This window comes from Patagioenas fasciata, chromosome 14, assembly GCF_037038585.1.
Source record: "Patagioenas fasciata isolate bPatFas1 chromosome 14, bPatFas1.hap1, whole genome shotgun sequence".
Lineage (NCBI taxonomy): Eukaryota > Metazoa > Chordata > Aves > Columbiformes > Columbidae > Patagioenas > Patagioenas fasciata.
The window spans coordinates 7,471,015-7,498,644 of record NC_092533.1 but is presented as its reverse complement, the minus strand read 5'-3'; the positions used below and the strand labels follow the sequence as shown (position 1 = coordinate 7,498,644).

At 48.4% G+C, this 27,630-nt stretch overlaps 1 protein-coding gene across 1 annotated transcript in view; it reads right to left on the bottom strand.

Moving 5' to 3' along the window:
- Nucleotides 1-634: 634 nt before the first annotated feature.
- Nucleotides 635-27,630, bottom strand: part of MGAT4B (alpha-1,3-mannosyl-glycoprotein 4-beta-N-acetylglucosaminyltransferase B) — a 51,624-nt gene continuing 24,628 nt past the window's right edge. Inside the window, exons 2-15 of the mRNA XM_065849055.2 lie at nt 15,748-15,927; nt 14,893-15,033; nt 13,967-14,100; nt 11,493-11,539; nt 9,307-9,420; nt 8,798-8,873; nt 8,312-8,426; nt 7,438-7,568; nt 4,442-4,549; nt 3,316-3,509; nt 2,866-2,944; nt 2,331-2,418; nt 1,701-1,813; nt 635-1,569 (exon numbers count right to left, since the gene is read on the bottom strand). Of these exons, the coding sequence (XP_065705127.1) occupies nt 1,546-1,569; nt 1,701-1,813; nt 2,331-2,418; nt 2,866-2,944; nt 3,316-3,509; nt 4,442-4,549; nt 7,438-7,568; nt 8,312-8,426; nt 8,798-8,873; nt 9,307-9,420; nt 11,493-11,539; nt 13,967-14,100; nt 14,893-15,033; nt 15,748-15,927 (1,544 nt within the window). The 3' untranslated portion in view covers nt 635-1,545. The remainder of the gene's footprint in view (nt 1,570-1,700; nt 1,814-2,330; nt 2,419-2,865; nt 2,945-3,315; nt 3,510-4,441; nt 4,550-7,437; nt 7,569-8,311; nt 8,427-8,797; nt 8,874-9,306; nt 9,421-11,492; nt 11,540-13,966; nt 14,101-14,892; nt 15,034-15,747; nt 15,928-27,630) is intronic.

The following is a 27,630-nucleotide window of genomic DNA, read 5'->3' as shown; positions in this document are numbered from 1 at the left end:
GGGCTGCATGGGAAAAGCTGCTGCGATTAAAATTGATTTTATTATTTATTAATTTTATTTATTATGCCATTATATAGACTTTGGGGGAAAAGCCTGGCTCTAGTACAAATGCTAATGTCTGGGTTTGGCATTGATTTGAATGATCGTGACTTGCCCTGATTTCACTTATCACCAAACCTCTCTCTAGATGTCAACCCCGCTGCAAACTGAGGTTTCGCACGTAACTAAAGCAGCCAGCACCCAGGCAGCATGTGGGAATAATAAAACAAACAAACGTATTTTGTAAGACGGCTGTTTCACAAGCGCATTCTCAAGCATACAGGTGCCCAAGCACCTCCCTTGCTCCCCACCAAGGAAAGAGCTGACCAACCCATCTGTTTTTAAGTAACTGATGAAGGTTCCTGTGATGTTGGGGCAGAAATACCAGTTTCTCACTGGGCTATTCTGCTTGTTTTCCCCAACGTGAGCAAGACTTTGGTAGAAGGTGGTATGTGTGAGTGCTGAGGAATGGCACCATTTGGGCTGCCGGGGCTCCAGCTGCTCCCCAGCCCCCAGGGACAGCCCCGTCCTGTGATGGGGATCAGGGCGGCAGAGCCAGAGCACCTGCCAGTGACTCCCACTGCTGCACCACAGGTTTAAATTTAGCTTTTATTACAGTGCACATTATTTTATATATTTATATATAGAGATGTACTTGAAAAATCAAATGTATCCAATAATAAAAAATACAGCACATTAAAGTAGTATAATGCATTCCAGTGTATAGCTGAAGAGACATTGGGATTTACACTAATCCCTACTATTTTTGAACTGGGCTACTTCTGCTTTTTTTTTTTTCCCCAAAAATTCACACCAATCAATAACTGAAACAGTTATTTAAAAAGATGGTTTCTGCACTCAATCTCAAGGCATGAAGACACTGGAGACTTCACGGTGAGCTGAAGGGCTGTGTTCAATGCTGGCAGGCACAGTGTGGCATTTGTTTTTTGTTTTTGTTTTGTTTTGTTTTTTAATTTTCCCTGCCATCCTCATGGCTCCAACGCCTTCGGATTTGTTCCTCCTCTGCTGCAGGAGGCTCAATCTTCGCTGTCGCTTAATCCTCAGCTTTGGCCAGGCCCATTGCCCGGGCGAAGAAAAGGCAGCCCGTGGTCCCTGGCCATTTCCATCCCAGCCGGCAGGACTCAACGTGACCAAGCCCCCACTCTGTCCCCAAATTCAGCCAGCGATTGCCCTCTCCTTGGCTGAAGGTACTTTTAGTCCCCACGTTTGCTAAAGCTCATCCTGACCCCAAACCGTCCTGTGTCGGTGAGGCCCAAGCAGCCACGCACCCATGAGGGGCCGAGGGAGCAAATCCAGCCCTCTGCACGGGATGCTGCTTTTTGCTCTTCTTCCGGAGAAGACGACGTCCTGGCCCCACAGCCGCTCTGCCGAGGCCGTCGGCGTGTGCCCTGGGCACGGCTGTCCTTGTGCGCGGGCACCGCGGGGAGGAGGGAGCGGGAGGGAGGGAGGGGATCCACGCGGGTGTCGCCCTTCCTCACGCCTGTGTCACTCCGCCTTTTTGATAAAAATCTGAAAGGAGAGAGGGTTGCAATCAGAGAGAAGCTGGTGGAGGTGGCAGGAAGCCAAGGGCACGGCCATCTCCCTGCTGACAAAGCCTGGCTTACCTCACTCAAGGTGAGCCACACCAAAGCCCCGCTTACCTCACTCAGGATGATCCACACCGGGGAGTCGGTCTGGATGGACAGCCTGATGGCCTCCAGCGGCCCAAAGGAGGGGTCGACCTCACCATCTGCGACACCCTTGGAGAAGGAGCCTGGTGGGGAGAGCGCATGGGTGACATGGGGACGGTTGCTATGTCCCACTTTTGGCGTGTGTGTTTGTTTTTTCTGAAAAACTCAAGAGGGAGAAAACAGACAGCAGTGGGTCCCTGTAGGATGCACTAAAACAAGCTCTGGTGGCAGGGGACAAAGTCCAAGCTGGAAGTGGTGTGAGTACCGAGACAGGCTGTGGAGGGAGAGCCTGACATCGCCCACCGTGGAGGCTTGTAAAACCAGGTTAGGCAAGCGGATAATCTGAATAATCTGGTCCCAGCTCTGAGCAGAGATGGGCAGAAACACAGGACTGAAAACTACCTGAAGAGGACACCTATTTGAAGAGGGGGAGGAAGGCAGTAGAGGAGACAGTGACAATTAAATCCTGTTCCAAGCAGGCTCCTGCCACGCAGAAATCACTCTTTGCCAAGCACTAAGGGTCTCAATTCACTCAAAGATGAGGCTCTGGGCTGTGTCACCAAACCCAGCGGGCAGTTCACCACCCCCACCCTGCCGTACCTATCTGGATGTAGCCATCCGGCGTTCGGCGGTATTTGACGGCTGTGCCTCTTCCCTCCTGCAAGGCTTCCTTATCCAACTGCAGGCTCTGTGGGAAGGAGAGCAGCTCGGGGCAAGAGCCACCCAAAAGCCCCGGCAACAGCAGCAACCCTGGAGCTGCCCTCACCAGCAGCCCTCAGTATCTCGTCCCGCTCACCTGGCTCCCCAGGCCTCATGCCCCAAAACAAATGGACATTTGCTGCCCCCATGCTGCTGCTTCCACTGCACTGTCCTGGCTCCATCCCCTCCGCAGCCTTCCCACCCATCTGAGCATCCCTCTGCAGGCACAGACGGCTCCTATAGCGACTGCTCAGCACCGCATCCCCATCCCAAGGTGCTCCCACACCAGCTGTGACCCCCCTAGCTCCCAGGCAGCACCTCACAAATGCAACTGAGTCTTTAAAGATTTTTCCTGGCAGCTATAAGCAGCTTCCTTCTCTCAAACCTCTTCTGCATCCCACTCGACCCCCATGTCACGTCTCAATAAAACACTTACGTCAAATGGCAAAACTTCCACAGTCGTATTGAAGAGTTTGTCTTCTGGGTGCTCAATGTTCCCGCTGCGGAAGAAGAACCTGTGAGAGAGACCAAAGCCACGGAAACCCACACTGAGTGAGGGGGTACATGATGGCTTTCACCACAGCTGAACCATCAAACAGCTCAACCTAACAGGTACCATCCCAAAAAGACAATGGGCATATCGTTTGGAAAGAGACCTTCCGCGCCAGATTAGCTAAAGTGTGGGTTGCTCACAAGCGCAGGAAAGCAAAGAGCTCCAGCAAACATGGCCCCACCAAAAAAAGGGCCAAGTTATCCTTCCTCCGGGGCAGCCAAGCAGAAGACGGGCTGGAAATTCAACCTGAGCCAGAAGAGCAAAAGGAAAGTGTCTCCGCACACTCCAAGCTGTCCCCATGTCCTCCCTCGCCCACCTCCCCCAGGCACTGGCCTTTCTATGCGGAGTGGTTTGAAGAATCTGAATCTGATGAAGTCTCCAGCGGTGGGAGTGAAGGCCCAGAAGAAGTCCTCCCGCAGGTAAGCCTTCTCCAAGGTGAAGTGCTGGTAGGTTTTCAGGCTGGTGCTCACCTCCGCGGGAGGGTTGACGTGCTCTTTCCGCAGGGCCTGCTTGCCAAAGTCTTTGTCCTTGGTTGGGTACAAAGCAAAGGGGCAGAAAAGGGTCATGAGCTACTCTCACCCGAGAGGAAGAGATCCCAGCAATAAGGCACAGCGAGTTAAAAGCTCTCAATTTGCACAGCACAGAATTATAAAGGGTGGAAGAGATGTGGGAAGGCACCAGACAGGGCAATGCTGGATCCCAGGAGGACACAACTTCAGAAGTGGCACAGAGAAGCACCACTGCTTTGCACTCTGGTCTAGCACCAAAGAGCTTTTAATTATCCAAGCATTCCTAAATGCATGTCCTGCCCCAGGAGCTCTGCAAACAGCCCCTACACCTGAGGAGAAGGTGGCTAGGAGGCCGATGATAACAAAAAATGGCTGGATTACATGGCCTGACAGGCACTGCACTGAGATACAAACTGGATCACACCATCCATTTACCTGGGGATCCAACAGACACAATGACACAGCCCAGGGATGTGTGTCTCTGGGTCCTGTATATACTGGGGAAGCTGTGGGAAGCTTGATTTTGCTGATGTTTAAATACATACAAACAATTTAAGCTCTTACACAGCAAGCTCTAGTTCACCTATCAGCAAATCCCAGGAATAAGGAGGGTGATGGGAAGGAAGTCTGACCAACTCAGGAGTCATCTCTCCAGGGTTTTTCAGTTGACGCTTCAAAACCACTTTGCCTGGACCATGGTTTGGCACACAGGATGGGTGACCAAGACCAGTACTGAGGCCTACAAGCTTGCAGCGACTGCAGGTATACGTCAGTGCCATTCTGAGAAGCAGGAGCTACAGGAGCTCACTAATACAGAATAAAACACAACCACTGCCCAGAAACTCAGCTGTCACCATCTCACCGTTTGCTGCCACTGATGTCCCCACCCCAAAAGCAACCAGCTTCCGGGTGCCTGCAGGCTGTGGCTTGGACAGGCAGCTGGTACCCACCTTCAGCTTCTGTATCTTCCCGGCCAAGGAGGAGTGGGTTCCCACATGCTGGAAGAGCGACGGCTTGAAGCGGATCCTCAGGTTTGCCTTCTGCCTGTCACAGTGTTTCTGAAATGAGACAATCCCGCAGTGCCCCATGTTAAACCTCTGCGGTCAACTGTGACCCGCGAGAGGAACGGCCAAGGGCACGACGAGTGATAAACATCCCCGTCTCTCTAGTTCTTTGCCTTTCTGTGTTATCTTGGTTTTAATTTGGCAAGAGAGCTTTTAACTGTGCTCTGGAGGAACCTGACTGTGTCTCTTGGCTGGTCACCCCCTGGGCACTGCCGGGCAGCCGAAGTGCCCGAGGTTTAAGTGCCACATGTCTCCTTGCCAAGCACGGCTTATCAAACCCCCTTGGGCGCTGTCAGGTAGGGACAGCCAGAGAATTTTGCTTCTTTCTTCCTTGGTTTATCAGGAAAGCATTTTTCCTGCAACCCAGAGCTCGGGAGCACTGGTGTCCGAAGGTGCAGTAAATCCCAGGATGATTCAGAGCCAAAGCGAACAGGTAGCAAGCGCGGGCTCTTTTCAGATGGGCAGAGTTTTCAGTTTGTTGGCAGTTGTTGTGAGGCAGATGTATGGCAGGTGCCACTGTCTGAGCTGTTTGACTGTTTCACACTCATCCCACCATGTAAATAAACCTGGAGATGCAACTCTGACCCAGCCAGTGATTTTCTGTGGGGTGGGGGGAGAGAGATGATGGAGGAGGAATGAAGGGCAAAGGGGGAAAAACACTGACAGTGTGGAGGCAAGAGCTCACACTTTAAACTGCAGAGAGAGGCCATTTGTTTTCCAAATTTTGCATTTTCCAATAAAAGAAGCACACGCACACCCCTACCACTGTCTGCTCTTGCAGCCTCCCACCCAAGAACAACCCTGGCAGTGACCCTGCTGCTGGGTGCTGCATCACCGGCTGCTGTGCCACCGTGCAGGGGACGGGGGACAGGCAGCCACACCGACCGCGCCATGGGCTGCCCGCACGGGCCACTGCCACCCTGCCCGGAGCTGGGAAATTCCAGGCACGACCCGTGCGAGCTGCAGAGGAGATAATCCCCTAATCCAGCTCACGTTACATTAGAAAATTAAAACTAGCCACACTAATGGGAGAGACCCTACTCATTGCCAGCAACCCCAGATGCAACCCCATCAGGTCTGATCTCACTCCGGACAAGAAGAGGAGGAGGAAGGGGAATAGAGAGAGCTACAACATCTCCTTATTTCTCTTTCTCCCCTTTTCCCTTCTGCTAAAGAAGCATTTGCTGAGAGCAGCGTTGTCTCACTCAAGCCAGGAGGGGGAATGGCTCAGTTGGTGGCAAGAAGGTCATCCTTTCACACAGCTCTACCCCAGGTAAATCTAAAATTAGTTAAAAAAGAAAGAGCAGAATATATCCAGAGGAGGCAAAGCACTTACCAAAGGCTCAGGTCAAATAAACTTTCAATCAAAAAGACAAATCCTCCCTGCTACCAATTTGATTCTACACAGTAGGATTTACAAGGGAAAGTCATGTCTGAAAGGGCGCTGTGCAGAGTTAATCATGCAAACGGTGGGGGAAACAAGCCAGAAATCCACATGGAAAGTAGGTTAATTTTTAAAAAGCCAACACATTTAAGAGGTTTGCAGTTTCCCTTGGGAAAACCTTGGCTCCACGAGGTAGGAGAAAATGAATGAAGAGGAGCTAAGGAGAAGATGATCCTGTGCAGAAGGATCTGCAGTTAATCAATGCTCAAACTGATTATTTTGGGGACGGGACAGGGGAGCACAGACGGCAGCATCGTTCCCAACTCCATCCCAGCATCCTGCCGCCTGGCTTTGCCCATGGCTGTGACGACCCTGTCACACCTGAGTACATGGTTTGAACTGCCAGGAGGACACGACTGACATCATCTGAGACTGGTCCTGCTGCACATGGGGCACTGGCGCCAACCTCATGGCCTCTGCCAGGGATCAGGCCAAATCAAACCACATCCTTGCCCCACTTCTGCAGAGCCCTGAGGATGCCCTGTCCCCTCCAACACAAAAGTACTGTATTTATCCCCAGAGTGACCACTTGCTTTGGCATTTGCCACCACAAAGCAGTTGTGGCCATGAGGTCTGTCGTAAGCGACTCACTTCAAGCTCTGCACGGGGACGCCGCTGCTCATTCTCCGCCGGGGGAGGAGGGCGAAGGAGCACATGAGTAAATACAATATGTTCAGAGAGGAGACAGGAGAGGATCTGGCGGTGAGCTCATCTTACATCTGCTGTCACACACATTCCTCCTCTGCCCTTCCCACTCGCTTTAGCCCCTCGCTGCTGCTGCCAAGGGGAGTTCAAACACAACCTCCGCAGGGCACGGGGGCTCCTGTGCTGCTGCCTGCAAGGCTTCGTGCAGGCACGGCTCAGCAAACGAGACGGAGCATGAAAACGGAGCCTGCTTCACCTCTCTGCACCCTCCCAGAAACCCCGACAAGAGCTTCACGTGTTCGGGCTTTATTTTGGCACACTATGCACGGCGGGCTTGCTCTCGGGTCAGCTGGGGTGAGGTCCCTGGGCAGCCTGTGTCTCTGCTCCAGGTGGGTACGGCACACAGACCCAGAGCCAAGGGGTTATTCTGGGGTTATAGTCAGTGAGCAGGGAATGGCTTCAGGGAGAGAAGCACACCGGAATGAACAACAACACAGAAGAATGGGGAATGGCTCCTCTCCTTGAGGACTGGAGGAGGAATACCCTGTCAGTGCTTAGATGCAGAAATAATGCCTTTTCTGGCAGCTGCAGACTACAAAAGCCTGAACTCCCAGGTCTTCGCTTACACAATTCACAAGGACACCCTGCAGCACACTCCACAGGGACAACACGGTTCAGTGCAGAGTCAGCTTGCACCAGAGCTCACAGGAAATGTCCTCTGGAGACAAAGACCACATGCACATTTGCCCACAGACAACAGAAGGTTTCCCTTCAACCGAGGTTGTTTACGTACTGCGTCCTTCTCAGGGTTGCAGACTTTCACCCAAAGGATGTGATCCAGCAGCCAGTCAATGGGTTTGTCCTTATAGAACATCAGGATGAACTCCACAATCAAGCTCAGATCCAGAGACTTGAACATTTTTCCTACGGCACAAAGAAAGAGAGAAGAGAGAGCAGCTATGGTATGAAAAGGTCAAAAATCAGAGCTGGGAAGAAAAAACTTGGGAGACTGGTTTGTGGAGGTTGGATGTGTCCATCTCTCTACGTAAAGGAAATAGCATGCAGCTCTGTTTTATGTACCAGTACTGCTGGCATTGCTAATACAGCTCTGGATTTAATATTAATCGCAGAATTAGAAAGCATTAGTGTCTCATAGGTCACAACAGTATCAAAAGGTCTAAAACTCTTCCATTCAGCAGGGAGAAATAAGGATGAAAAACATTCAGCCAGCTGCAGGACAGACCATTTCCTGCCCCAAAAACTACAAATTTTAAGCCAGTCAAACCAGTATCCAAAATAACAGATCAAGCTGCTACTGCAACCATGTACTGCCGTTCCCAAAATAGTTCTGTGCTGATGTAAACTTCCTTTTGCACGCTCTTAGGCAACTCCAGATCCCATCCAGTCTAAAAGCTACTGGTCACATCTGAGTCGCTCGGCTGTCTGTTGGGCCACTGACCAGGTTTATTTTTATTAAAAGTGATTATTAGCTGTGAGGATCTTTCTCCCCTGCGCAATACAAAGGCCATTGCAAAAATAGGGAAGGATGAAGTCCAAGTATTTTACCACCTCATGGGGACAACTCGTTGGACCAAGTGCCTGCAAGAACCAGTAGGCACTTGTGCCCACGCCTGATGGGACTGGGGTGAGCTAGGGGAGGACGTTACCAATAAACCCCAGCTGAGAAAACTCCAGGATCATCCACTCCTCGGAGGGCTGCTGCAAGGCAAAGTTCTTCATCGTGCTGAGATAGTTTGGTTTGGCCACAATATCATCCTCCAGCTGCAAGAGGAAAGGACACTCAGTGCCAATGACCTATCCAGGTTCCATTAAGAGCCTCACTGTGCAGAGCAATCACACCATAGACCGGAGGAACGCTTTGGCACAGATCTAGTTTATTTTGGAAGATGCTCCAAGCAGATTTTTCTCACCCAATCTAACAGGTAAACAAAATAAGGATTCCTGCCCTCCTTGCACAGGAGGTCTCTGAGGCATCTCAGAAACCTGGCTTTTGAATCTATCTGGTTGAAACCTGCTCCCACTCTGCTGCATTCCACAACCGGCCCCACTCTTTGCCCGTTCTCCCCTGGGTACAAGCCCCAGTGAATCTGCAGGTTCACCCCTCTCCCCTTCACCCCCAGCACCAAACCCACCTGCACGTAATAGATGCCTTTGGACTGGGCGTACATCATTAAAAAGCAGTAGTCGAGGTTCTGCTTCGTCCTCCACCTGCAAGAGAGAAACACGATGGGAGCACCAGTCTGTCCTGGCATACCCGGCTGCTCGGGGGAGCCAGCTGAGGCTGGTTTAAGCTGGGAAGGTGACATAGCTCTTGGAGAAGGGGACGGCATATGGCCTCTGCCTTGTGGTCTCAAACTGGTCACCTAAGAGTGGCCGGGAAACTCAGGGACGTCCAAAACAAACATTATCTGGGATAAAATGACCCCTTTGCTTGGTGTTGGAAACACCACAGCACAGGAGAAGCCCTGCAAAGCTGGTGCCAGTTCATCTCCCCCACACCACGTCCTTCTAGCCCTCGGATAAAGCGAGTTTAAGGGTCCTGCCTGGCCCTGCAGAAGAGCTTTCCCTGCTGGAGTTGGGGGGGAGATGCTGCAGTTACTTAATTCAGGGCTTCCTTGTTTTGGAGCTCATTGATTCTTACCTGACCCTTTCCTTGGGGTCCCCAAAGGATTCCCGCAGGTGGGAGAAATCAGGATAGAAATGCGGAGATGGGGAAATTACCTCCAGGAGACCTGAGTGTATTTCCTTTGGGAATCTGAGGGAGAAAAGCTGCAGTAAACAAATGCCTCCATGTCTGACACACCATTTCATAGACCAAATTGCTGGGTGAACACTGAGCTGCAGAACCAAACAAAAAATACAGCCTCTAAGATAAAATTCCCCAGCAGCTAGTGCACTTGCAGGCCTCGCCAAAGGACATCAGCAGGGACTGCCACGGAATTTTAAAGCTGTTCTCTCCCTCCCATGGTCTCCAATAGCCCCGCATGTTCGCTACTAGCATCCCTCTTCCCTCCCGCACACACGCACGGGTCAGTTTTAAAGACCAGACCCGAGCACCGTGTACTCTCTACAGGATTCAACGGACCTGCAGACTGGTGCACCAAAGAAAGGACTTGCTGGCATTACTGGTATTTAGGGATTTTCCAAATGCATCAGTAATTAAAAGCCATTTTGCAGAGATTATGTTATGCATTTCTGATAAGTTACTTAAAGCCACTGTTGTGCTGTAGTTAGGACAGCCAGCAGGAATTCTACCTAGTTCCCTTATGCTGATAAAATCACCATCTATTTTCCCTACAATGCGGTTAAAAACTCTTTAAAGAGTCAAACTTGAATAGAAAATGTCACCCTTCTGAGAAATGTATACCTACAACAGCCTTGCAAGCAATAACCAGAGATTACTGTAACTGTGAGAGATAAGTGGGAAAACCAGTTATTTTTGTACTGCCCTTTTTGAGAACATTTGGTGCAAGGCTGATTTCCTTTGTTTGTGCAGAGCCTGGAGGATGGGAGATGGGGCAGAGGGAGACAAAGCAGCGAGACTGCCAAAAAATTCTCACTTATTTTTCCCTTCCTTATCCCCTCCTTGGGACTGGCAAGATTTTCAGCTAACATTTTCAAATCTTCCCTTCCTCAGGCAGCACCAAAACAGAAGATTCTCATTGAGCTGACAAAACCTGTAGCAAAGCAGTGGCGGCTTTCTCGCTCCTGCACTATGAGCTCAGCCTGCCCTGGCCCCACACCGCCTCAATTCAATTTGGAAGAAAAATAATTTCAGTGAATCAGGGAGGAGCAGGAGGCACTGGAGAGGGGGGGACAGTGAGAAATCAAATCATTAAGTCAATTAAAGTTTCAAGCCTTCTACGCAGAAGCACTCTCTGCAGCAGCACCCAGTAATTTCATCAGGATCTGCTGGACAATCGGTCCATTATTCCCCGATAAGTGCCGGCAGAAGGAGGGGAGCTCTGCCAGCTCCTGCACAGCAAGATGGAGGGCTTTGTTTCAGCTCTTCTACAAGTGCCCGGGAACACAATCCCCCGCTGCACATTCCAGCCCCTCTCCCATCATTGGCTCAGGGACGGGGACACTGGAGGGATGTGCTGCCCTTTGCGTCTCCTGATGGCGACTGCAATCCTTTGGAAACACGCAATCGCAGGAGCTGGACGGGAGTCACAGCCTCTTCTTTCACCACCTTTTTCTTTTGCCTCCGAGCTCTGACGCTGTCAACGCCTGGACCGGTTCACGGTTAATAATCCCTCACCGGCTTCTGCCTAAACAGCCACAGATGAAGCTGTAAAAGCCACTGACTCCAGGACATAAATAGCAGCTAGCGTGAGAGACAAATGTAACTAGTGCCTAGAACAAGGGAAAAACAAACAGGCTGGAGCAGGAAGAAAAATGAATCACAGATTTTTAAAGCAAAATAAGGCAGGAACATTTGGTTGTCCCTACCACGCTGCCCAGTTGCTCTGACTCTGCAGAGCAGGTAGAGGGCTGCACTGGACACAGAAACCATTGCCAAGATAAACCATCTTCTTGCAATGCCACACGACAGAAAGTGCAAAATGAAACAGCGTGACTGTGTGTGTTAAACACTGTGAGCACAAGGCAGCCTGCTGGAAGCTACATACAAGATGCATTTTAGAACGAGCATAAAGTGGACGTGGCAACAGCAAAGACAGCTCAGAGTTTAAGAACTGAAAAAAGTAAATAACAACAACAACAAAAAGGGAAGCAGAAAAGCATGTATTTTCTTGTTAATGAAGCCATTCCCCTGCCCTGCTACAGGCACAGACCGTATCGCTGTAGTCATTTGGAAGTGCTTACAAGTTTCTGATATTTTCTGCCACTCCGGCCGTGTACTGCGGATCCGTCTGAAAACAAAAGATAAGCACTTTTAGCTCCTTCAGCCTCAGCCTGTGCCCCTGTGGCTCAGAAATCACCTTGAACACACCCCTGGGACACTGTCAGCACCTCTGCACATCTTCACTCATCTTCATGTCTCCTTTTATCCAGTTTAAGAGCTCTCCCCACACTGACAGACTCCTAGGAGCCCTCCTTTGTGTTAACCAAAGGCATCACACACCAAAATCCACCCAAAGGACTCAAGACCCTGCACATCTTCCCCCTTTCTCCTGGCTCTTCTGCCCCTGCCAGCACTGTGTTCACACACAGTGTTAACTTCTGGGCTACCTTTTTTTCTCTCCATACACACTAGCTTTCATCCAAGTGAATATTCGGCAGAAAAGGATCTCTACCCCTTTTGTGAAAAAGACAGGTCTATTTATAAGTGTGTGTTTTCCATTTCAGGTTAATTTCAACGCTTTTCTTCCTAAAAAAACAGTTTGCCCCACAAACAACCTGGCAACCCGTAAGGGTCAGGAAGCAAAGGTCAGCAGCGCCGCATGCCGCTATCTGCAGGACAGATAAGTGCAGGCGCACACAGGCACCGGACAGAAACCATCTGCACAGTGACCAGCAAAACAAAATCCAAGAACAAAGGGCAGGAGACCCAGGAGCAAAAACTGTGCCTGTTTCCTGCTGGTGACACTGTTTTGGGCGGTCGCACGGCTCACGGGGCCGCGTGTCCCGGGTGGATCTGCAGACGCAGCATCGTGGAAACTGGGACCGGCTGCTGCTGCACGCGGCGCCGGGCGGAGGTGAGAAGTGAGATGCTGGGGATGTGTGCCACAAGCTGAGGACAGCACTTCCACACTGGAACGGTGACAAGGGAGGTTTTTGTCAAGAGGAAAAAGGTCCCTTTCCCAAACAGGGAACTGGACTCATTTCTTACGCTGGCGCTGCCAAGAAAACAGCAATGGGAAAAACAAAGGCAGGAAAGATGCTCGTGGATTTGGGAGAAAATGCACAGCTCTGCCCCAAGGACCCAGCTGCCACTGAAATGGCAGTGGCACTCAGAAATGAGAAGTCCCCATCCCAAAAAGGACATAGAGTTGCTCCACTTGTCCTGAGTCTCCGAATTACCCAGTGTCCGCTCCAGGTTCATAACACCCTCTCTGATATTTACTCTTTATCCCATGCCTGAGGAGCCCTAACAAGCAACACCGAGTGCAGGTACATTGAGAAACACTTGGGGAAAGAGGCAGAGCAGGCACAGTGGTGGTTGACACTTGCACATATGGAGTACGTTGTGTCAGCAAGAAAGAACAGTGATGGTGATCTGCAACAACTACCCTCACTGTCACTCGGATATGGCACGTGTGCTCCTGCACTTCCCAGTATCAGAATTAATTTCTTTGTTGTTCACTTCCCTCACCACAGGCAAACGCACAGGAAGTCAGGTGCTGCCATCACGGCATGCACCCTGTTTTCAAGTCAACTAAAAATACATTACAGCAGTCCCAAGCAGAAGATGTTTTCCATCAAGTTACTTAAAACCTCTCATGCTTTAACTCCCCCACTGTGAAAACAGCCACCAAACCTGTCCTGGCTCAAAGGGAAATGACAGCCAGGACTGAGTCTTGTCCCAGGTACTTTGGGCTGTACCTGTATGTGAACACCTCCTTGTACAAAATACCAGTCAGAGACCCAAAAGTCAAATGCTACTCAAAATATCAAATCATGGGTAAACAGGCAGCAAACCCAGACATTTATCTTTGTTCTGCTCCCAGTAACATACCACTGAGGTTTATCTTTCTCACCAGATTTCTGGAAATTAAGACAAATGCACTTTGAGCTCAAGAAAATAATCCTGAGGGGAAAGCCATGGAGAAAAATAACTATCTAAACCCATAGATAAAAGCAGCTCTTGTGGATTAATGTATCAAGGCTTTTTAGCCCCTGGATTCAGCAACTGATTCTGGGTTCCACAGACCAGTATGAAGAGGCATCATATAAGTCTCATCCCCAAATCAGCAAGCTCTTGGCTTTGGAGAGGGAGTTAGTGCTGTCTTACAGGTGCCTGGAGAAATGAAGCTGCTTCAGGAGCCGGTGTTAGAGCTCCCCTAGATGTGGCCATGCGGCTGGCTCCAGCACATTTTGGGAACAACCACTCAAGCACCGTGCAAGAGCCAGCATGACTTAGATCAGAAAGAGAAATGCACATGCTGCACTGGCAGCTGCTAACGTTTGCCTGCCTGGATTCTGACCTGCTCTGGCCCAGCTGGTGTTTCATTTTGGGCAGGATGCACCTGATGATCCTGGTTAGGCAGCAGCCCAAGGCTGGGCTTATCTGCCCCAGCAAGCAGCAGAACTGGCCTCCAGGTGGGCAGCCGTCCCGTTTGGCACCAAGTTTGGCAGACAGCAGGGAAATGGGGTAAACAGGCAAAGCTCTGTCTTACCTCAGCGATGAGGACGACAATGACGGAGTCTTCCTTCTCCTGCTGCGTGAGCTCTGAGATGAGGGAGTTGAGGGTGTCGGTGAGGTAGGAATGCACCTCCCGCTTCACACTGGGGATTCCCATCACGACAGACACTGCCCGGGGCCAAGGAGAGATTTTTAGAGAGGGGGCTGTGCTGGGACATGACATTTCGCTCTGCTCCCATGACCGCCTCATGGTTCTCCTGCTCAGTGCCATGCTCTGTCATTAAAACCCAGCAGTCATCAGCAGGCTGAGGGATTCCTGGGCTATGTAGAGTTCCCATACTCTTGTCCCCCAGCCCAGCACCAACCAGCAGCACCCCAGTGTGCTGGGCTGGCAGGGCACCCATGGCACTCTTGCTTTTCTTCCCTGAAGACTGATGCCTCAGGAAACATCCAGAAACTCTCCCTCTCCTAGGGGACTTTTCAGCCTGGGAACGGCAACTTCAAGACCACCCTTGTTCTCCTAATCCCTCCCACAGCTAAAAGCGCCACAGTTGAGGAGGGATAAGTCAGCTCTTGGGCTTTGGGTTGGGATTTGGGAGTAGGAGTGTATCATCTAGTATTACTGCAGATGGGATTTGTCTTGGGTTAGAGTCTCCATGAAGCACCCAGCAAACTGTGCTTTCAACTGACCACCTTCCAGCTTAGAGCACTCTGGAGATGGGAAGCAGCTAAAAACACCTGGCAGAAGCATCGACAACATTTTAGTGCCAGTCAGGAGCCCAGACAGCACTGCCCTGTAGATGTGACATGGCTTACCCACCCTGCGTGCCACCATCCCAAGGAAGCTTGCATGACGCATGCAGCCATTCCTCCAGCCCTCTCATCTCTGTGCCATGGCGAGGGCAGGGACAGGCACTAAGGGGAGGAAGGGCACCAGAAGCAGCACTAATTCCCATTTACCTCCAGTGCGCCCCTGTCCCACATGCACGGCTGGCTGCAGACTGTTCTCCTTTGACAGCAAATGAGGCAAATGATGGAAGATGGTGGGAAGGTGCAGTACATTCTTGTTGGTGATATTCCACAGTTTTAACTTGGTTTCGTCTTAAAAAGGAAAAGGGAATCAATTGCAAGGAACAGTAGGTAGGAAGAGGCTGCAAGGCAAAAAGCCTTTTTAAGAGCAGCCTGGCCACCCGAGACTACTGCTGGGCTATAAAAAATGAGGTCAACCTTTAACATGCTACCACAAACCCACTTAAAGTTCAGCAGGAGCCATGAGGGCCTTAAAGAAGTCCCAAAATATTTGGGAAGGAGGAGGAAGAATTAAGATCAAATGAAGGTCAAATCAGATCTTTCTGTAGAGATCCAATTTTCTTCAACTGAGCGACTTAAAAAAAACCAAACCAAAACCAAAACAACAAAAAAAATAAATAGGCAAGGGGTGCTCAGCCAGCCTAACTCCTTCCTCCCTCCTCTCTTTGGATACCCGTTTTCCATATGGATTCAATATGGCCATAGGAAATGGCATGTATGACTTGCAAGGCAAAAAAAAAAAGCTTGTAAGCAAGCAAGTTTGCAAATATCCTCAGCATCCTCAGCAGAGGCAATCTCAGTGTTTAATGATGCATATGCACCTCTAATTAAACAGGAGTTTAAGAGTTCCCAAGTCCCTGTGAACTCCACAGTTTGCTCGCGCCGGGGCAGAGAAGAGCACGTCCTGTCCGCAGCCCCGCACACACACACACACACACATCTCTACCTCCTCATTAGCAACCGCTTCAAAACAGCCCAAGATCCTCAGCTTCTCTGTTTATTCACCAGATAAGCTGCTCCAGGTCCGGTTTATATCCCGCAGGGCCTGCTTCTCTGAGATGGCTCTCTTGATCTCCTCCAGGACTAGGTTGAGCTCCTTGGAGCGCTTCAAGCTCTCCTGCTCGGCTGCGTGAAGTCGGTCCCGAAGGGCAAGAAACTCCCGCTGGTAGATGTCCACAACGTCACCTGCGGATGGAAAAGGGAGAAGCTTTCTCCTCTGTGCTCTGGAGGGTTTCAAGCCGCAAAAGTAACGCCTATCACTTATACCTCCTCTATCTACACAGTCCTTAAAACACAGAAAAACAGAATCATTTTGGTTGGAAAAGACCTTTAAGATCAGAGTCCAACTGTTAACCTAACACTGTCACCAAACCATGTTCCTAAGGACCTCATCTACGCATCTTTTAAACCCCTCCAGGGATGGCGTTTCAGTCGCTTCCCTGGGCAGCCTATTCCAATGCCCAATATGGATTTAGGGAGCTGTGGTCCAGCACGCACCCATTGGTGAGCAGGCTGGAGAGAGGGCAGTTATAGCTGCAGAACTACAGTTTAAAAGCTACTTCCATTTTTCTCTTTTACTTGGGTTTCTGGGTCATATAGAAATGCGACCAGGTTCCCTGTGACCAAAGCACATGGCAGAAAAGAAGCTGCATGGTAATTCTTCTTCACGATGTAGTTGGAAAAGGGGAGTCAGCTGCTGGCATTAATTTTACAAGCAATATTCTGCATCTCTCTGTAGCTCCAGAAGTTTGGGCACATGAGATGGTGACCACTGGAGCAAGCGGTGGGGAACCAGAGCCAAGAGAAAAAAGAACTGCAAGTCCTGGTGGTGATGGTCTGTTAAAGCCACGGCAAAACCAAGGAATAGCGATATTTTTAATCACCTTGCTTCTTGCTTTGGTTTCCTTATGGCACACAAAGGAAAGAGTTTTCAGAGTACATGTCAAAGAGTGTTCAAGTGGGTAATTCGGGAGAACCCCTGGACAGCATCTCGAAGGCCTTCTCCAGATGGCATGGGACATCTCCTGGATGACCCCGAGTGATGGAAAGTGAGATGCTGGCAAGGGGGATGCCGCCCTGCGACGAGAGGAGGGCAGACACCTCCTCCAGCTGCAGAAAAGAGTCCCAAATTCTAGCAGCCAAGAGAGATTTGGGGAATCTAACCCCTCCAAAACACATCAGGATAAAGAATATCACATGGCAGCTGCTGCCTGGATGCTTATATAAATCCAAGTGTTTGGATACATATGTTAAGCATGCATCATAAATGTCATATATAAATAAGAAACTTTTGATAGGGTAATAAAGCTTTTTATTTTGAGAGAACATCTTACCGGCATGTCCTTTTAAAGCAATAAAACTATTGAGAGCCTTCGGCTGGAACTATACAATAGCTGGGAGTGGAATAGTTCAGTCATTAATGAACTTTCTTGGGCCCTTTTTTACCTCATCATTAACGAAACTACTCATTAAAAATACACTTTTATCTGTGGTCACTCATGTGTTTTCAGTGAAGCTATAATTCACAGGGCTACACCCAAGACAGATTTATCCTTAGCCCAAACACGACCAGGAGAGCTAATGACCAAAAATATTGCACCGGAGCTGCCCAACACAGGGCTAAAAATAAATCAGAGCCATTGAGAAAAGATACACTGACTGCATCGACAACTTCTATTTTGGGGTCCATAAAGAAAAAGGAATTTTGAAGATCAGACATACCCAGCTCCAAAGCACCAAGTTTCCAAGACAACAGTGATTCCCTGTTCAGCTCCTGGTAAGGTTTTTGCCTAGGAAAAGTTTCACCCATAGGGTCTCTTCCCCCCACAAAAACCTTCTTAAAGACTCACTGCTTCAACACCAGGGCCCCCCAAGGCAGTCTGGCTCCTATTAACCTTTCAGTATTATTTTCAAAGCCACTGGCACATGGGGAGAGAGCAGAGGAAGTTACACCCATTTGATTACTCTGTCCATCTGACAACACGTTATTCAGAGAAAGTCGAGGGACAGACATAAACAAGGCCAGTCTTTCCCTTTTCCTGTGGGGTGCCGCTTGCCTTCCACTCCCACCGAGAAAACATTTAAAAATTCGCAGAAAAACAGGTTAACACCCAGCTTTGGGAGCTGCCACAGGAATTCACAGGAGGATGTCAGGCTTAAAATTGACTCCACGATGAGCTAAACCTTTACCTGCTGGTCCCTCTCAGACATAAGAATACACCTTTCAGCTTCCCAGTACTCTAGATTATAGGTTTTCCTACTTGTACCTTTTACCAGCTGCATCTCTGAACACCAGCAAGGAACAAGTCTCGCTTTCTGTTTTTGCATGACGTGACGGCAGGAACCGTCCTTGTGCAAGGCTGGAAGCATTTGGCTCTTGGCATACTGGGGGGTTACTATCCCACGGATGCTATCAAAGCCAAATCACAGCTAAAGGCAGCCACTAGATTGTGTTCTGCAATACCTGGAGCAGAGTAAAGGCAGGGCTTTGTACTTAATGGCTTTTTCCAGAGCACTGCACTTCGTTTGTGTCGGATTCAGAAGGGAAATGTCACTGATTATTCAGTCACTAATGACCCGCTCGCCGAAGCCAAAAGCTGTACTTTTCATTAGACCGCAATGGTAATGTGCAGTCAACCATTTGCTGCTTTTCTGGCTAATGGTTGGAAGTGAAATTGTATTTGTTTCCAGTGCTCTTGTCCTATGATGTCTTCGTAGGCCTTCCATTCTTTAATTAAAATTTCATGAAATTTAAAAGCTGATCGATCGTAACCGGCTCTGGTGACGGTTTGAACAATCCGAGACAAAGCCCAAGATGGGCGTACGTTTTCCCATAAATGTCCAGTAATGCCATTTTGCACCCCTTGGTCTGCAATGACACACTGATGCAGATCTGCTGTCCTCACGAAAACCCTCAGCTGCTCAGCCAGTGAGGGCTCTGAAAAGCCACGAAGGGCAGCAGAGGATAAAGGGGGGGAATTGGCTCACATCTCTACAAGCAAGGCTGGACACAGAAGTGATTTGCTGCTAATTAGGCTGAACAAATTTTTCAGCTACTGTCAGTTCAGCACAGACCCTTTACTTAACTTTCAAAGCAGCAGCACTCCCTATCTACATATTTATTGTGTTCCCTCCCAGCACAAGACAGCAGAGCTCTTAAAATATCCCCAGACTCAAGCAGTGCAGGACAAAAACTCCTAGCTATATTTAAAATAAGACTCAACTTACTTTTTCTTGGGTGACAACACATTGCTTCGGGCTTAAAATACACAGGTTTAATAAAGAAAGAAAGTTGGTGTTAGGTGATGATCTGCAGGACAGACCTGAGAGACCAAAAAGTCTCTCGAATGGGGACTTGCAGCACACACTGCGCATGCCTAGTGCGCTGCAAATAGCAGGTTTCACACTTTGCCATGCCTAATATTTGCACACCGTTGGTAGGAACAGGCTGGCTGCAAGGCTCCGTGTGTGCATCGAACAGCCTCGTCCCAGCCGGCTCCACAGGGCAGAGAAGGCACGGCTGAGCATCGGCCGCCATCTGTTCATCCCACACGGATCTGGGGGTTGCGTGTCCCTGGGGAGGGGAGCAGCCTGCGGCCGGGGGACAGTGACCATAGGAAGGGTCTTGCCGAGCATCGCCCCCTCCTCTCGCCCCAGCTGAGTGCAGCTGCAGCTGCCAGGCCTTGTTTTCTTTAGCTGGGGGTCCCCAGCTGAGAGCCCTGCGCTGGGTTTGCTGAGCGACACGGTGAAGCGCTGGAGAAGCAGTGGGCAGGGACGGCTCCAACAGGCTCCTCTCCCAGCAGCCGGGATGCGGTGGATGGGCAGCGGTGGGGCTCACGGGCTGCTCCCCGGGAGCCTGACATGGGCTCTGCAGAGCTGATCTCCTGCTGCCTCCCCACGGGTTTTCATCCATCCAAGACAGCAGCCGTTTAATAAAAAGTATTTCTCTGTGATGGAGAATTCTGTGGCTTTGTCCTTAGTTAAGTGACTATTAAATGCAAAGCATGTTTGCTAGCAGAGGTGAGGACTGGGACATCTGTGTCCACTCTGCTTATCCATTTTCAGGTTTTGAGTGAAAGCAAAATAACTAACCTGATTCTGAAAGAGCAGATGGGCATAAAATCAGACCAGTGCTGATAAAACCCCCACCTTGAAATCTCACTCAGTCATACATATATATATATATATATATGCACACACACACATACATATACACAGTCATGGAAGTTATTATTCTGTATTCTGCGCTAGTCTTTCAAATTGCACTCCAGCCTCCCAGGGAGTCCACGGTGCATTTTAAACGTGTCCGTATTTCAGGACCAATTACTTCTGGTTTTGTTCTCCACAGATAATCTCTCCCAGCAGACTGGACCCATGGCCAAAGCCAGAGATTTCCCTCTGACTCAATCTTTTCAAAAGCAACTGCAAAGTCTTTGCTAGCTGGATTTGCCTCTCATTAGGAAGAACTCTCTTTAAAAACTAAAAGCAACCTGCAAACCTCTAGACTGTTTATCTTTATAAAATCTTGGCTTCAAGAGCACAATAGCACCTTTTTTTCTGCTGCAAGAGTTCCCAGGGCCAAAACAATGAAAATAAAGTGTAGTCGGTCCCAGTTTACAATGCAAATGGAGTCAGAGTAGAAAACTAAACTGCTCACAGAAAATTCACCTGCAAGGACTATTCTTTTAAAGAACCCTTTTAATTAATAAATGTTCCCTCTCTAGGACTTGCAAGAGCCTGGGGGACTCCAGAGCACACAAACCACTCATTCTACAGCATCTGTGTTATCCAAAAACGCAACAGCACAGGGAACCAAGCTGAACCCCAGCTCCCCACTGTCCCCATCCCTGCCAGGTGCCTGTGCTGCCCATGCCTGGTCTCGTCCCCAGCCATTTATAGGAGCTCTTGGAATTAGAAGATGACTAGGGATTTTTATTTTATTTTATTTTTTTTTTTTTACATTTTCATATTTAGTGATTTCTAGAACACCGGCACCACTCCACACATACTACACTCTAGATTGCCCTGACTGAATCGCAACATTCATTAGGTATTTTGCTAACAGAATTTCACCAGACCATTAACATAGATATAAGGAGTTACCACACCGTATCGGTGAATTAAATTCAGCTCCTGAGATGATAAAAAGGATAGTCCTGTTTTATGTGAAAACCTGATGGCTAGTGGAGCACGCAGGTGTGAGACACTTTGCACACTGGTACAGACTGATCCACAGTCACTCCACAATAAACATTTTACACCATTAAAAGCAAAATATTGCCCTTTGCTTATTTGGCTGTAGAAGGAAGAGACCAGCACTACAGACTTACCACAAACAAAACCCCAAAGCATCCCCCAGAAAGCCACAGGGAAGTGACTCTGCTGGGGTATGTGGAGCTACAGGTAAGCTGTGGCAGTAAAAATATTGTCTTAAGTCACAGAAAGAAAAAGAGGATAGTTCAGCATCCAAAATATCCCCCCCAAAGTCTCTGCCTGTGCCACCCAGAATACAAATTGAGCAGGTCTTTTCCTTCAAATCTAAAGAAACATTAACTGTGCTCCTGTAGGATGAGCAAGGTGAGAGATGTATCGTCTCCCCTTCCATGAGCCAGCAGACCATTGTTCACAGTCTTAGACTCATCTTTTAAAATCATAAATATTTTGGCAGCTCAGGGTATATGCAGCCACTGGGAACTTGGTTTGCATTAAGGAACTGAGCACAAAGACACACTGAGCAACGAATCAAACACAGTCAAAGCCAGATTTCCAGGAGGGGTCATTATCTGGCAGGGTCATCTCCCAAAAGACTCCATCAGTTGCAGGCACCCTGCTGGGGGCCGATTTGTACTCACAGAAAAAGCCTTTCAGCAGTGCCATCACCACACAGCAAACATGGATGCTTTACTCAGTAAACATTATGTGACATTTACAGCTCCACTGTGTCCTGAACCACCTAGATACGGAGTCAAAACAGGCATCTTCTAGCTCCTGTTTATAAAAATACACCCCAGGCTTCTTCGTAAGTCTCTTTTTTTTTTTTTTTTAAATAAAGTAAGGTTTTAAAGCAAAAAGGTTTTAATATAAACTTATAACGATTGTGTTATAATGTGTGATTCACACCAAGACAGAAAGTAACATGGAAAGTAAACTCATCATTATTGGTAAAACAGAAAGCAGCAGGCAGGGCAGAGAGCAGAAGGCACGTGGATTTCCCAGTTCAAAGCAAAGGGGCTGCATGACAATGCTGCTGGCACTGACGGAGCAAGTCCCAGAGTCACTATAATCATAGAATCACAGACTGGTTTGGGTTGGAAGGGACCTTAGAGGTCATCTGGTTCCAACCCCTGCCACAGGCAGGGACACTTCTCACAAGACCAGGTTGCTCAAAGCCCCATCCAACCCAGCCTTGTACACTCCCAGGGAAGGAACGCAATGCACACGGGCACCCAAAGCAGCCATCAAAACCAGCAGCTCTGGTTTAGACCCCTACGTTCATCCTCTGCCTTCTATTTACACTCAGTTCAGTCACTACCTACACCATGTGCTATCCTGAATCAGGGCCGAATAATGTATTTTGATGCCACCACCACCCCAGCGCACGCCACGGCACCATCGCTACGCTCCAACCTAGAGTCTGTGCTCAAGCACCATCCTGAGGGGATGCAGCACTGTGCTGCAGCACCAGGGTCCACGGCATGTTGGAGAAACTGGTACCCAGCCTCCACACCAGCAAAAGGCTCTGGCTGCCCAGCTGGGCGATGGCAGCAGGAGGGACCCCGCGTACCCACCCAGCTGCTCAGCCCAGCGCCGCGGGGGTGCTTGCGCTGTTCACCGGGTCGGCAGCCACTGCTGGGCTTGAGCATCCCCTACGCCAGCACTGTGCTGAGTCAATACATCAGCTGGTGCTAGAGGCTTATTAAAAGTCAGCCTGTCTGAAAAAATCATCCTCAAGTAAAGAAAGTGCTCCCACCAGCTGCAATCTGATGAGTGTGGTTTTTTGTTGTTGTTTGGGTTTTTTTTTTGTTTGTTTGTTTTTAAATAAAGCCATTTAATAAGAATTTGTGGTATATTTAACAGCATTTGAGCCATCAACAGCTCAGCGTAATGAGATAAAAATGCAATGCATCTCTCCACTGACGGTCTCTACCCAGGGAACATGGGCACCCTTAAGTCATCATTTCTTCTTTTTGCAGCAGTAGGTTTTGATCATATTCCTGTTGTACCTCTCCTTGTTGGATTTTAATGTTATCTCAGCACATACGCCCTTAGAAGGAGAGAGGAAAATACACATCCCCTGCACCTTTTTGTTCCACAGTAGGAGCAACTGTTTGCATTTGAGATTGAGTTCAGACAACTAAGTAGTAAGTTTCCAGGGATGGGGAGGAGTAGATTTCCCATTATGGGGATGGTGAACATTATAATTCCCTTTCCAAAGAGGAGACAAAGTCACAGAGGTGCCTGTGCCCAGACTCAATGAGTTCCCCAAGGAGGGATGCAGACCCCAAAGCAAGGATGTAAAAAGTCATAAATGAGGAAAGCAAACAGTGATGCCCATCACCAATGCCTAAAACGTCTTGGATCAGGGCAGAGGAGGCAGCAGAAGCCGTCAGACGGCTCTTGGGTACCTGCAGAACAGGTTTGGGATCTCTTTCTGCAGCCCAGCTCTGTGGGTGAATCACACCGAACCACACAAAGGGCTCGGAGATGGCTGCGAATCCCTAGGGTTTTACTGTGCCACAAACAAAAGGCAGGCAAGGAAATCCCTGGTAGGTATAAACCACCATCAGCTTCTGCAAAAGGAACTCGCCCTGATTTTTCCTGTGGTTTATCAACCCGTTCAAGTGATTTAATAGATGGAAAAATCAGATGGCAATTCATTTTGCTGCAAAAAAGCTAAGGAGGAGAAGGGAAGAGGGCAAATACTGCCATTGATCTACAGAGAAAGAAGATGGAATTAAACAGTGAATTTTCATCATAGCAAAATGTTAATTATCAAGAGGAAGCCATATGGATCGGTATTAAAGCCACTGCCTAATAGATTTACTGAGGATATGGAGAAGAAGTTGAATTTGCAAAGTAGCCAAATACAGAGCTGACACGGAGAGAAGTTTGTCAAAGCCAGAAAAGAAGCAAACAACGAGAAAAGGCAACAAAATGGCGAATTAATTCCAAAGCTGATAGAAGCAAATTAATCGGGGGGGAATCAAGGTGTTTTTCACATGGTTCTTAATTAACAACATCAGCTAGGAAGGAGAACAGAGCACAAGAGTGTCTTGATGCTCCTCTGCAGGCAGCAGCAATTCAGGGTGAAAAATAAAGGGAGGGAAGGGAGGCAAACAAGCTGTTAGTCTGCTTAGTGAACGGGATGGGGAACAATAGTATGAAGATTATTATTAAAATGATGCTGCCTAATCCCAGAAGAGTTTTCACCTCATCTGAAAAAAACAGTATTATTACAGACTTAAAAGGGGTTTTAGAAGAGGGTGATGAAAATGATCAAAGGACTGAAAAAAAACCCTGCTCTGTGAGGAAAGAAAAAATATGAGATTATTCATTTTTGGATGGGCATAATAATAGGGCTCGTGATGAAAAGCATATAAAATAGAGTGATATAATGAAAATATATCACAGACTTCCATTCTGCATGTCTCAAAATATAGGAGTAACCACTCAATTCAAATATTAATTTGAAACTGATGAAAGGAAATGTGTTGCGCAGAAAAAGTATATTATTCCTCTGAATTCATTGCATGCAAAACCACTGAAACAAGAAATTTAAACAATATAGAAGAGCTGGAAGATTCTACAAGCACAGAGGCACCATGAGATGCGGATGAGCCCAAGACGGGATAAATCACCACCCCGCTGGTGGTCCTTGGCCTCACTCAGCTTGGCAGTCCCTTTTTCCCCTGTTATATGGGAGAAAGAAAGACCCCAAATCTGTGTCTCTCCTCACAACTTGATTAGGAACACTGCAGCTTTCTTCTTCAAAGCAAAGCTAATTCATTAGCAATCTAATTATTTACCTGTGTAGCACAAATACAGCTTTCAAAGCATTTTTCTCTCAAATGGAAAGCAAAGGCTTTGTTCTTGGTGGGGTTTTTTTTAAATACTCTTTATTTGATCGGGGAATAAAAATATGCTGAAAGTGAACAAAATAAAGCATTACGGAAATCATGGGTCATTAAACCTCGAAATAATTGCATTGGCTCTACAGGATTTAAGGGAGGACATCACACAGGCAAACCTGGGCGAGAGGTGGGGAGAAAGGGGGAGAAAGGGGAATGGGAAGGGCTGGGGGCCTGCACACATGCTCAGTCCTGACTGAGCAAACCTGCCCATGGTTTAAAAGAAGCTGCATTTGCCTAATGCCCCGTCCTTCCATGGCACGGGGAGGATAAACGCTCTCGGATGCACCTAGAAAGTGCGTTTGTTGCTCTCCTGCACTGAGAATGCCCTTGGAGGAACCTGCAACAGCCTCGCCCGTGAACGGCCGAGGTCCAGGCACACGAGTCCCGGTGCTGGCCGTGCGTGCCATGGGTGGCTTTACTCATCACACTGGATTGCAAACCACCACACGCGGTAAAAACCCCAATCGGATTTGCTTGGCTCTCACTACTTGTAAACCTCCCGACTGGATTTCTTTCCCTTTTGCCTTGTTCTCACAATGAATACCAAAGTTAGTGAGTAAAATCTCATGAACCGAAACAGCCCTGAAGAAACAGCTGATGTCTGGAGCGCGCAGGACTGTGTTTCTGTGGGTGCTGGTAAGGCCCAATTCTGGAGCTTTAAAGAAGCAGAAAGTCCTGAAGCAGAGCAAATGCCTCACTGTCTAACAGGAACCCCCTTTTTATTACCACCCAATTATGATAATAGTGAAACAGGGACCTTATTCCACCAAGCTCTTGTGCATCCTGCTAGTGCTAATAGCTCATAAGTCCATCCGAAAGGAATCCCTTCAAGATGGGAAGCTGATCTTTGCAAAGGTCACTGTGTTAATCATCACACCCCTTCTCTAGCAGCAGCTGTTGCTAATTGCCTGTGAAGGAGTCGAAATAAAATTCTTGTTAATTCTCCTCCCAACATTACTAAAATCCAACATCATCATCATCCCCCCCACAAACGACCGCGAGCCACCAGCACTTTGCAGCTGATGGACGAGCTCTGCCTGTCTTGAGAGAGATGCAGCACTGGTGGGTAGAAAAAAGCAGTTCCGCCTTGCAAATTGAAGGATAACTTATTGATTAGGAGCAATAAGTGCTGGGATGTTGTATTTCCCCACCTCCTCGTACGATCGACCACCGCACTCATTATTTCATTAAAGTTAGCACCAGACTCAGAACAGCCAAAATCCTGGAAGAGAGGGAATTTGTTTAATCAACAACATATGAATCTTTTGGCATGACTGAGCGTATGAAAGAATTTTACAACAGCAAAATATAGCACTGCTGTGTTATAAATCAGAGAACACACATGGAAAAGTTAGAGCGATGTACTAAGTCAAAGGGATATCAGGGAAATCACAGAAGTTCTGGCTGGAGTCCCTGACTCTGCTGATTTTGATAGCTGAGAATTTCAATGCAAGTCAGGTTTGACTTCTTTTTCCAAAAGAGTAACTCATCTGCAATGCATGCAACTGTATTAGAGTGAAAGGATATTTAGAGCCTTCCCTTCACTCCACTGTCTGCGTAAATTGTACATCTTGTCTACCTACAGACCCGCAGCTGCAAACAGATTACAATTTCCCTATTGTACCAATGCCCGATCAGACTCACAACTGTGCTGGTGGGTAGAAGCAGATTTTTAAATCACCACATACTGATCATGGGATGAGCTGATCTGAACTGCATTTTGGTTTTGTAGTCTTAAGTAATTTGCACAATGCTTAAAATAAAATGCATACAGAACCTTTTAAAAATTACTCAGCATTAATATTTGAAATATTTATCCCCCAGGGTGCATGCTTGTAACATGAGCACTTAATGGGGTACATTTTCTTCTCTCTCTCCAGAGGAAAAACAAGACATTGCCATTAAACAGCACACTTAGACCAACTATAAGTGTTGATGCTATCTGAGGGCTCTTATTTCATTTTATATGCTAGGATAATTCCTGAGAAGAAAAACATACCGCTAAAAGAGTAGGAAGAACCACTTCTCCCTTTTCTCATTCTGCAGCCAACAAAACACGAGAAAGGGCTATCAAATAAAGCTAACACCCCCACCCACAAAACCACACCAGTCTGCTTCAGAGTGAAAAAAACCCCCTTATTTCTTCCTTTTGCAGAAAGCACATCACTGTACAAAAAGATGGAGCTGTTGACTCGCCAGCAACAGCAACCTGCTGTAATTTAACCTTTCCCTGTTTGAAAATGAAAGGGCTGACCCAGAGCTCGGCGGCCCTGGTTCCACCTCTGACAGCAGAGGAGCTGCGGAGCCGCCTGCCCGCCCCGGGACCCCGGCAGATCGGCCGTGCTGGGCGGCAGCGCCGCTGCTGGCGATGGCACCGCACGAGGTGGGGGTTGCAGGACATTTCAAGGGTAGAGAATAAACAGCTGGGGGAGGAGGAGGATGCTGACTACGCGGGTGTCCTGCTGCTGAGACCTTTGGTTGCTTATTAAATGATGCCTTGAAAAGCTTCTCAACAAGCTGCAATGCTACTGGCATCTCCCACTCCCCCATGCCGAGCTCCGGGCAGGGTGTCACGAGTGGTTTTTGGCAATCTCAAGCCAGGCAGGCCTGATTTTCAGCCAGACCATCCTGCTGGCTTTGCCGATGCTGCAAAGAAAGCACATGGGAACTAGGATGCCCTTTGGACAATGGCCCAAATGGAGAGCAGTTTAAATGGCTTGGGAAACCACATCCTTAGAGGTTTTGCTTTCTTGCAATG